Raw genomic sequence first — 12,037 nt, 5'->3', positions numbered from 1 at the left:
ACGATACCAAAGAGAGGTTGAATAGGCTAGTAATAGGGGTTGCAACAATTCATTTTAGAAAGAGAGGGTCCGGATTGTCTAGCCCGGCTGATTTGTAGGGGTCCAGATTTTGCAGCTCTTTCAGAACATCGGCAATCTGGATTTGGGTAAAGGAGAAATGGTGGGGGCTTTGGCGGGTTACTGTGGAGGGTGCCGGGCAGTTGACCGGGGTAGGGGTAGCCATGTGGAAAGCATGGCCAGCCATAGAGAAATGCTTATTGAAATTCTCAATTATAGTGGCTTTATCGATGGTGACAGTTTTTCCTAGCCTCAGTGCATTGGGCAGCTGGGAGGAGGTGCTCTTATTCTCCATGGACTTTACAGTGTCCCAAAACCCTTTGGAGTTTGTGCAACAGAATGCAAATTTCTGTTTGAAAAAGCTAACCTTTGCTTTCCTAATTGCCTGTGTATATTGGTTCCTAACTTCCCCGAAAAGTTGTATATTGCGGGGCCTATTTGATGCTAATGCAGTACGCCACAGGATGTTTTTGTGCTGGCCAAGGGCAGTCAGGTCTGGACTGAACCAAGGACTATAACTGTTCCTGGTTCACATTCACTTGTAAATGTCCAAACTCACCAAAAATGATATTTCGGTAGCACCTACTTACAGTGGGGCAAAAAAGTATTTAGTCAGCCACCAATTGCGCAAGTTCTCCCACTTAAAAAGATGAGGCCTGTAATTTTCATCATAGGTGAAAATCTCCTGTCCTATTCGGTGTCCTGTGTGAATCTAAGTGTGCGTTCTCTAATTCTCTCCTTCTCTCTTTCTTTCTCTCTCTCGGAGGACCTGAGCCCTAGGACCATGCCCCAGGACTACCTGACATGATGACTCCTTGCTGTCCCCAGTCCACCTGGCCATGCTGCTGCTCCAGTTTCAACTGGCCTGGGCCCTAGGACCATGTCCCAGGACTACCTGACATGAGGACTCCTTGCTGTCCCCAGTCCACCTGGCCATGCTCCTGCTCCAGTTTCAAATGTTCTGCCTTACTATTATTCAACCATGCTGGTCATTTATGAACATTTGAACATCTTGGCCACGTTCTGTTATAATCTCCACCCGGCACAGCCAGAAGAGGACTAGCCACCCCACATATGCTCTCTCTAATTCTCTTTCTTTCTCTCTCTCAGAGGACCTGAGCCCTAGGACCGTGCCCCAGGACTACCTGACATGATGGCTCCTTGCTGTCCCCAGTCCACCTGACTGTGCTGCTGCTCCAGTTTCAACTGTTCTGCCTTATTATTATTCGACCATGCTGGTCATTTATGAACATTTGAACATCTTGGTCATGTTCTGTTATAATCTCTACCCGGCACAGCCAGAAGAGGACTGGCCACCCCACATAGCCTGGTTCCTCTCTAGGTTTCTTCCTAGGTTTTGGCCTTTCTAGGGAGTTTTTCCTAGCCACCGTGCTTTTACACCTGCATTGTTTGCTGTTTGGGGTTTTAGGCTGGGTTTCTGTACAGCACTTTGAGATATCAGCTGATGTACGAAGGGCTATATAAATAAATTTGATTTGATTTTGATTTGAGGTACACTTCAACTATGACAGACAAAATGAGAAAAAAAATCCAGAAAAATCACATTGTAGGATTTTAAATGAATTTATTTGCAAATGTGGTCAATAACAAAAGTTTCTCAATACTTTGTTATATACCATTTGTTGGCAATGACGTTTTCTGTATGTCTTCACAAGGTTTTCACACACTGTTGCTGGTATTTTGGCCCATTCCTCCATGCATATCTCCTCTAGAGCAGTGATGTTTTGGGGCTGTTGCCCCAAATCTGTTCCAAAGATTTTCTATGGGGTTGAGATCTGGAGACTGGCTAGGCCACTCCAGGACCTTGAAATGCTTCTTACGAAGCTACTCCTTCGTTGCCCGGGCGGTGTGTTTGGGATCATTGTCATGCTGAAAGACCCAGCCACGTTTCATCTTCAATGCCCTTGCTAATGGAAGGAGGTTTTCACTCAAAATCTCACGATTCATGGCCCCATTCATTCTTTCCTTTACACGGATCAGTCGCCCTGGTCCCTTTGCTGAAAAACAGCCCCAAAGCATGATGTTTCCACCCACATGCTTCACAGTAGGTATGGTGTTCTTTGGATGCAACTCAGCATTCTTTGTCCTCCAAACACGAAAGTTATATTTTGGTTTCATCTGACCATATGACATTCTCCCAATCTTCTTCTGGATCATCCAAACATAGCAAACTTCAGACGGGCCTGGACATGTACTGGCTTAAGCAGGGGGACACGTCTGGCACTACAGGATTTGAGTCGCTGGCGGCGTAGTGTTACTGATGGTAGGCTTTGTTACTTTGGTCCCAGCTCTCTGCAGGTCATTCACGAGGGCCCCTCGCGCCAAACAAACAGAGGTATTTTGGATATAAAAATAATCTTTATGGAACAAAAGGAACATTTATTGTGTAACTGGGAGTCTCGTGAGTGAAAACATCCGAAGATCAAAGGTAAACGATTCATTTGATTGCTTTTCTGATTTTCGTGACCAAGCTACTTTGATGCTAGGTGTTCATAATGTTTTGTCGCGCGATCGATAAACTTACAAATGCTTGGATTGCTTTCGCTGTAAAGCATATTTTCAAAATCTGACACGACAGGTGGATTAACAAAAGGCTAAACTGTGTTTTGCTATATTGCACATGTGATTTCATGAATATAAATATTTTTAGTAATATTATTTGAATGTGGTGCTTCGCAAATCAGCGGTTGTTGATTAAAATTATCCCGTTAATGGGATTGCAGCCATAAGAAGTTAAGACACTTGCTGGCATTTCCTTTATTTTGGCAGTTACCTGTAGCAGCAGGCTACAACAGTTTGCACCTGTTGTTTACAAAGCATAAGACAAATTCCATTTGATTTGAACGAGTTCTGTATGATGGCGAGAACGATAAACCAGGAGGATTCTCAGTCATCGTTTAAAACTCCAGTTTGGGAACATTTTGGCTTTCCTGTAGATTACACTGGCGATGGACAGATAGAGTATGTTGCCACTGCTTAACGAGATTAGCATATGCAGCTGCCAACACCTCAAACATGTTGACACGTTTACGCCGATATCTCCCCGGTATTCCTACCACCTCTTCATTCAAGCAGCCATTCGCAGCCAATTCTAACTGGGCCAAATAAATGACAAGAGCGATAGGTATGTTTATAGCCGTGGATATGCACCCATTCTCAGTTGATGACAAGAATAGGTGGTTTCAGCAACTGGTGAAAGTGCTCGTGCAACATTACGAACTTCGCCCTGTCGCACCCATTTCAGCAAACAGATAAGCCAGCTCTATATAAAGCAAGCTAAAGCCGTAAGTTGTCAATGAATTGGCCAATGCATCCTATGTTGCGCCTACTTCAGATGGATGGACCGCCAGGGCTACAGAGAGTAACTTATCATATTACCCAGACTTGAAAATGAGAAGTACCATGCTAGGAAACACAATGCTTTTACGAGTCACACAAGCATTCATTTTTCTCTTTGTAAGAAAACATAGCATAGGCCTAGACAACGTCTGAGCCATGTTTACATATTGATTTCACACGCATGTTGCACTTTATTTTTGTGTTGTTGATGAGTAATTGTGTGTTTTCATTTAAGAAGTGTTGGTATTCCTGATTGTGCTCTCATCAGGCATTATTTGACTACAGTAACTTTTGGCATTTAATTTTCCAGCTGTGCCGAAATGTGATCCCAAAACGTACCGAACCGTAGGTTTGGTGAACCATTACACCCCCATTAACAAACTCCTGTATCTGTTAGGCGAAATACCACAGTGTGCGATCACAGCAGCAAGATTTGTGACCGGTTGCCACAAGAGAAACCAGTGGAGCACAAACACCTTTGTACATTCAACCAATATATATACACACATGTACATGCAACCAATATTTATTATCGGTTTATTTATTTTCCTATGCCAATCATACTACAACTACTTGCACACAACTTTGTACGTAGCTAATAATATAACATCTGAGATGCCCCTTTGAATTGAGTTGAGAGAGAAAGAGTTAGAGACGGAGAGAGAACAGCCCCTACCCGTCATCTGGTTCCATGATCCACAAAGGCTACGCTGACCATACTGCCTTTGTCCAGTCAGACTCGCACAGACAACACACACTGGAGATGTACCAAGTCGACTCACACACCATCACAAAGACACTGGAGTGGCACAGCTGTGTGGAGTTGTGTCTCTCTACACTCAGGGCTTCATGCGACTCCCCTCTGACCTTAAGCGAATGGAGGCACTCCACTCTTTCACTTTTGCTCCTTGGAATCACAACCCAGTTCAGTGGAAATCCACCGCTTCACTTCTGTGCCTGTTGGATATTTTCACTTTCTCACTGAGTCACGGCAGGCAGGGCATGACGGTGACAAAATGAGGAGCGCAACATGGAATGAAATCCTGTGTGAGTTAATGTATACAATGGGGGAACTGAGGACAAAACTGTCCTCCAACCCAGGCCACAGACCAGCTGGAGGATCGTTGATGGACTTGAGGTTGTTATTTAAAGAGAACGGGAGAGATAAGCAATTAGGAGAGTTGCTGGTGGTCTAAACTTTATGTTTGTCGGTTTCATATGTATATCAAAGCTGGGTGTGAGGGGAATTTAACATGGAGATTCAGGGATGTGATTGGCACAAGATGTGTGGTAAATCTCAAAAATAAGCAAGCCAGATATTCTAGGATCAGAAGTCCGGGTTTCCTGATTGGTGTGGAAAATTCACACCTGTAATCGTACATCTTTATTTTAAAGGGTCACCGTCAGCCACCAAACTGGGGTCACAGTGCAGCATCCTAAAGCTTCCAATTGGCTCGTTCATTCTCCTTCCGCTCCCCTGTAACTATTCCCCGGGTCGTTGCTGTAAATTACAATGGGTTCTCAGTCAATTTACCTGGTAAAAAAAGGGTTAAATAAAAATGACAGTGATAATTGCTACCTTGCCAGAAGGTGTCAGCACTAGCAGCATTCCAATAACACAAAGTCAGCCTTTCCCGGATGAGTCAGCTTTATGTAGTGTTACAAAACCCCTCAAATATTTATATAACCAACTGTGACAAAGGCTATACCATGTATCTGACTGGTTCAAGCTGGTGTTGCACAATTGAATGTACGTAGGGCAGGCCAAACAGAAAGTAACCCATCTTCCAGTAAATGCTTTATTCACTACCGAGTATCACTTCTCACCTGATGCATAACTGTTATTGAATTCTGAGGAGATAAATCGAGTTAAAGTGACACCTCCGAGTTGTAATAGTTTGGTCAGGACAGTAGGACGTGATAACCAAAAGTGGAATGCAATAATATTCAGAGAAGTCAAACCTACATTGCTCGTCTCGAATTACAGGCTTGTCCAGACAACTATGGATTACAGAGACTCAGATGAAAGGCGTGTTTGATCATCTATAGAATACTAGCATAGAAAGGTTCAGAACATTTGTGAAACATCACAGCAGAAAAATATATGGCAGATAGAAATCAAAACTGGAAGGGCTTCAGAGAAAGATGGGAGAGGTTGACAGTAGCTGACGGCTGGGACTAAAGCAAATAAAATAACTATTGTAAAATATACTGCGTCTGTAAAATGCATATACTATGCATAAACTGGAAGCTGAAGCCTAAGTATTGTTGTCCATTATTTTACTCCAATTAGGGAAGTGGTGGTATAGTTAGGGGTAAATAATAAAAAAATGTATGTGTGTATTTTACAACAGAAATATTGGGAATTGGAAAATATGCAGACATTACATTGATAGAATCCACAATTTATCTGCAATATTAAAGCTGATCTACCCCCTAAAAACATGGATTTTTTTTTTTAAGTACTAGCATGGGCAGGAAGGGCAAAATAAACTCACTCAAAACACTAACAGGAAGAGTGTGTGTGGGGGGGGTTAATAATATCTTGTTTTCCTAGGTTTAAGAGGTTTAATATTTTCTTGTGTGACAAGCCAGCAGAATTTCCCAAAAGACATGTGATACAATGATCCTTCCCTGGCCTAACCCTAACCCTCTACTTACCACATCAGGAGCTTTCATTCTGACTTCCAGACAAACCTGACATTCATTTAGCTACTTCAGATTATCAGCCCGTGTCAATCCCCCACTCTGTGTTAACCAGTATGTGCGTCAGTCAGGGTTTGGTTTCAGTTCCATTTACATGAAGGATTACTTTTTAAATAGGTAGCCTGTTTCAATTCACTATGGAATAAACTGAATTGAAACCGAATTAATTCACCACCACTGTACTGCAGCATTAGTCTGAAAGACTGCCAACAATGCAGATACAGTAGACAGAAGGAACAGTTTGCATTTAAAATGACCCATACATGTTCCAATACAGCTGCAGTCCTACACCCTAGATATCTACTGCTTTTGAAGTACAGCTGTAAACAGAAGCTCAAGCTGGTGGGTGGCCTGTTTGTCAAAGCATTGATACATGAGATGCACTGTGAGGCATCCCACATGGTGACGAAACTGAGGGGGCATGTACAGCCATTTGTTGGATAGCAACCCTTGAATACACACACACACAACCCTGGCTGGATCTCACGTTCATTCAGTGAGCTCTGTATTGTATCTACCCAGTCAGCATCTCAATGACATCTTAAAATAGTGTGTGTGTGTTTTTTTATTTTACCTTTATTTAACTAGGCAGGTCGGTTAAGAAAAAAATCTTATTTTCAATAACGGCCTAGGAACAGTGGGTTAACTGCCATGTTCAGGGGCAGAACGACAGATTTGTACCTTGTCAGCTCGGGGATTCAATCTTGCAACCTTTCGGTTACTAGTCCAACGCTCTAACCACTAGGCTACGCTCAGTGTGTGAGTGAGTGAGAGAGTGGTGAGTAAACAGAGTGTTGGAGACCGACCCATTCACATTTCTGCACAGGACTCTGCTCACACTGAACAGGGATGTGAGGATGACGCTGAGAATCACTTGTCTTCCAATGTACCACAGGACTTGATCAACTGTGTGGTAACTAACAAATCCATTTTAGCTATAGTAAAAAACATCTAATTATATGTCAGTGAGATCAACTCTCTGCACTTAATGACGGCTACAAGGCATCATTCTGATCAGCAGAGCTGAAGACGATACAGTAGATTACATTCCCATTTAGGGTCATTGCAGGTCCACAAATTTGTTATGTCTGACATTGTTATTTGCCTTGTTCTCATGCTATTCATTGGACGTCTGGCTACAATTACAGCAAGAATGATAATGTAATTAGGTGGCAAGCAGGACTAATACAGCTGATAAGTATAGTTGTAGAATCAAATCAACTTTTATTAGCCTAATATTTTATCTAAGTAGGCTACTTCATTAAACCACTCAGGGAAAGGGGGGGGTGATCTGCAACAGAGATGACAGATTAAAGAAGCCACTACCAATGAACTAAAGTCAGAGGAAATGTGAAAACCACAGGTTTTGCAAAGAGGTAGAGAAAACTACATCAACAGTTAACCCATTACAGTCTATTTTATTACAGATTCACTATATGGAACAACAGATCAGCCACCCCAAAAACAATCAAGGAAGTTTGTTCTGAAGTATGTGCCCCATGTCTGAGAGATAAGAAAGATCAGGATTGTTTTTATACATGTATTTAACCCCTTATTTTTGGCACTAAAACAGTCTCCATATATTTGTTCATTTATTTCTTCAACTGGTACCTAGATACGAGTGTTGTGAGGCCTGTGGGTGTCCTAGCGCAAAACAACGACATGTACGTGTTTGTGAGGGTCATCTTTCCACAGAGATGTCATATTTTCCACAGAGAAGTCATATTAGTGTGTAGCCCAAACTGTTTGGACGGTTTGGGCTAAAGTGTTCTAAGTGTGCAGTAGTCTAAGGCACTCCATCTCAGTGCTAGAGGCGTCACTACAGACCCTGGTTCAATTCCAGGCTGTTTCACAGCCAGCTGTGATTGGGAGTCCCATAGGGTGGTGCACAATTGGCCCAGTGTCGTCCGGGTTAGGGTTTGGCTGGGGTAGGCCGTCATTGTAAATAAGAATTTGTTCTTAATAGACTTGAAAGGTTAAATAAAGGTTAAATAAAAAAATGAAATAGACAGAAGTTGTCTGAAGTCAATACAGCCGATCTGACGAGTGGGGGTCGTTACAGACAATTTTATGATAAGACCGCTTTAGCTATCACCTTTCACCGCAGATGCAGAAGTGCGGATGCAGGGGATTGAGACGAATCAAATACAAAAACTGATCTCTAGCTTAAACTGACGGATTTTATTGTGGGTTATTTATTTATTTTTTCCTTCGGGGGCTCGGATATCGACTCTACAGGGTTAAATCAACAGTTGGTAGGGATTTGAGGTTTGGGTTACATATAGTCTCTTTGCCATGTGCTACATGGGAAAACTGAATGGAGAAAATGCTATAGAAAGCATTGAACTAACTAACCTGACCCTGTTAAACCAGATGAAATCATGTGTACACAACTGCTACATAGATAGGCCTTTACAATTGCCAGTGTGTGCGAGATGGAGGTAAGAGTTAGGAGCTCTTATGTGTGTGTGCGCATGTGCTGTGGTGTCCGTCTGAGAGGTGAGGGTTAGGGGGCAGTGTGAGAAACACATCTGGGTTGACTGGGAGGCCAGGGTACAGCCCCAGCTGCCAGATGCAGAGATAACCTCCACCCTCTACAGCGAGTGTGACGCCAGCCAGCCAGCCAGGCATGCAACGTTCCACGGGAAATTAAGGAGACTTAATAAGGAACTGAAGCCCACCCCCACATTTTAAGACTGGCACTTACAGGACAATCTACATAAGACTCATTACACACTAGTACTTTGACTGGTGCTTTATTGTCAGGGTACTTTTGAATTGTTATTTGCATTTAATAAACCAGAGTCCAATGTAAACTTTGCTTTATCACTGGCCCATTTGGCCAAAAATCTACTGGCACAAACAGGATTTCTACTGACCTGGACATGGTGTAGTTTTTAAATGCATTGGGGTCATGCATGACCTCGCTCTATACATTCATCTATTAATAGGGAAAAAAGTTGTAGTTGTTGTTTTGGCTCTGTACTCCAGAAATGTACTCCAGGAATGATACAATGACTATGATGTTAAAGTGCAGACTGTCAGTTTTAATTTGAGGGTATTTTTATCCATATCGGGTGAAACGTTTAGTATTTACAGATTTTTTGGGTACATAATCCCCCCATTTTAGGACACCAAAAGTATTGGCACAAATTAACTTGTGTATTAAAAGTAGTCAAGTTTAGTATTTTGTCCTAGCACACAATGACTACATCAAGCTTGTGACTCTACACACTTGTTGAATGCATTTGATGTTTGTTTTAGTTGTGTTTCAGAGTATTTTGTGCCCAATAGAAATTAATGGTAAATAATGTAGTGTGACATTTGAGTCCCCTTTATTGTAAATTAAAATATAATGTTTCTAAACACATACATTAATGTGGATGCTACCATGATTATGAATAATCCTGAATAAATCGTGAATAATGTTAAGTGAGAAAGTTACTCACAAATATCATACCCCCAACTTTCTCACTCATCCTCCTTCACGATTATGCGTAATCATAGTAGCATCCACAATGTAGTAGTGTAATTTTATGTCATTCTGTCCTTCGGCTGTAATTATCTATTAATGTTATGTATTATGTCATGTTTTATATTTAGTTTGGACCTCAGGAAGAGTAGCTGCAGCTTTGGCTGTCGCTAATGGGGATCCGAGTAAAATTAATTTAAAAAATACTAAATACACATCACAAGTAAAACAGCAGAGGGGAGGGTGAGGTATGAGAAGTGATTGGTTACTTACTGGTTTCCAGATTGCATAGGGCAGTGTGCGTTGTAGCCTCCAGACTGCTGTGAAAATGATGCCCAGGAACCAGAGGGATACAGATAACTCTGAAACGGAGTAGATAAAAGGTTCATTAGTATACCATGCCTAACAAGACTCAAACACTATATGCGACTGGATATCATATTGTCAAAAATGCTTTGTATTTATATTGTCAAATTACTTGGGCAGGAATCGTATAACAAAAGATCTCTGCATTCATGAAGGGGGGGGGGTCATTCCTCCTGAGGGGCCACATACCCAATTGTATAACTCATTTCATGCCATTCTAATTTTGCCATGGGGCGGATATTTTTGGGGAGAGTTTTACACATAATTTCCTACAATTCTATTAATTTTCCATAAGGTGGAAAACAATGTTTGCAGATTTGAAAATGATATGAGAGTGACGAACAAAATCAATGGGGGGCCCCTCGGTTGGTAATTTGACAATGATTACTGCTAGAATAACTTACCAAACTTAAATATGTTAGCTGGCATGGGCTAATTGAGTGACTGCAAGGGGCTAAGATAGAACAACTGCTGATACAAACTAAATTTGAAATTGCACCTTGTGTATTCTGCTATCCCAAATCTCAACATTAAGTTGAGATCAGTGGGCCACGCCACCAGTTGCCCATTCCTGCACTATATAGTACCAGCATCTCCTAAAAGCGAGACATAGATGATGCCCGGCACTAGTTAATACATGAACGAGTATCAGCCTGGGAAATCTTGACCCTCATCAGGCCCAGTATCGGTCGAGATAACTGTGTCAGCACAAAGACGTCACCGTCCCACCACAGATGTCAAAAAGTCTAACGCATGACTGCCATTGTTAGTGTTCCAGGTCCTTCTCAAATTGCAGGGGTCGCATTAGCCTTCAGAAATGTAGACCATAAAAAATATTTTACCTGTGATTTATATTAAAAGTCAGTGTTTTTTTGCTTCAATAAAGTTATCAGGCCCATGTAATTACAGTTTTCCTTCACACAAAATACATTATTGCAACACATTAGACAAAAAATAGCTTCATTTTCATCAGATGACAACATAAGTGCAACGCTATTTGGCTAGCAGCCAAACGTAAATTAGCTTATAATGGCAAGGCAAGGTCTTTCTTGCGAAAATGATGCATGCCGATGTTTATCATATTAGTATTTTTTACCAGCTACATTTTCTAATGTCTTACATTTTACAGGAAAAACGTACACAGAAAAGTACAGAAGAAAAAGTACACATAGAATGCCGTTCGCGAATGCAGGAATTTTATTGGTCTGACGAACAAAGATTTCTCATCCGAATGAAGAAGTGCAACTAAAGCACAAAATTTGTCAGAACGCGAGCAGAAATGACAATAAGAAGCATTTCAGATCTGTGTTTACAAAACACAGCAAGATATTTATGTGTTTTATTAAAAATGTTCTGTGTGAAAAATGCAGAATTCTGCATTAACGTGACCCCTGAGTTGAAGTGTCCTTAACCACCATGAGTTATTATCAGGCTAGGGGAGAGAAGCACCTGATCTGTTTAACTAGTTGCGGGTCTTTGTTGACTCTTTGCCGAGTACTTCTTGCTTAGATAGGGAGGGAGATTCAATAGACTGAGGGCACATCCTGCATGTAAATATAACCGACATAACATTCCCTTCAATAACCTTTAACATTAGTGGCTAGGGAGGAAATGTAACCTGGCCCCTTGGTCTCTGACAGTCAGCCCCCCCTGTAGGCCAGCCCAGAGGCCCGGAGGTAGAGGGGCCAGTGGAGATCCAGAGATAGAGTTCTGCATGCCGTTAGCCATGCTAACAAAATGTTTGATGACAATAAACATTATTATTTGCATATGTAGCCTTTTAATATTAGCATATTATGCAGCCACATTTTCCTGGAAATTTGAGTTGACCAAAATGGATGGATGTGTAAATGTGTGTAGTGTGCAACCGACATACCTCCATATTGGAAGAGGCAACTTCGAAAATGCTGCTGTCCAGCTGTGGCCCCTCTGGGTGCAGGTAGTTCTCCCCGTCCATGGCCGGTGAGGGTGATGGGAGGCTGGGCATCAGGTTGCAGGCTGACACATGACCTTTGACCTTCACGTACGTATGCTGGCTGTGTCCTACAGAGCTTATACCAAGGCCCACTCCATCTC

The 12,037-nt window shown here is 41.9% G+C and overlaps 1 protein-coding gene across 6 annotated transcripts in view; it reads right to left on the bottom strand.

The window, feature by feature from the left end:
• Positions 1-12,037, bottom strand: part of LOC118373937 (protein strawberry notch homolog 2-like) — a 128,382-nt gene that overhangs the window by 85,281 nt on the left and 31,064 nt on the right. For all 6 annotated transcript variants that reach the window (XM_052475093.1, XM_052475094.1, XM_052475092.1 and 3 more), the window contains 2 exons: positions 11,838-12,037; positions 9,869-9,957 (listed from right to left, as the gene is read on the bottom strand). In XM_052475093.1, coding sequence (XP_052331053.1) covers positions 9,869-9,957; positions 11,838-11,948 — 200 coding nt within the window. In that variant the 5' untranslated portion in view covers positions 11,949-12,037. The remainder of the gene's footprint in view (positions 1-9,868; positions 9,958-11,837) is intronic.

This window comes from Oncorhynchus keta, chromosome 22, assembly GCF_023373465.1.
Source record: "Oncorhynchus keta strain PuntledgeMale-10-30-2019 chromosome 22, Oket_V2, whole genome shotgun sequence".
Taxonomy (NCBI): Eukaryota; Metazoa; Chordata; class Actinopteri; order Salmoniformes; family Salmonidae; genus Oncorhynchus; species Oncorhynchus keta.
This window is presented reverse-complemented; position numbering and strand designations above follow the sequence as displayed.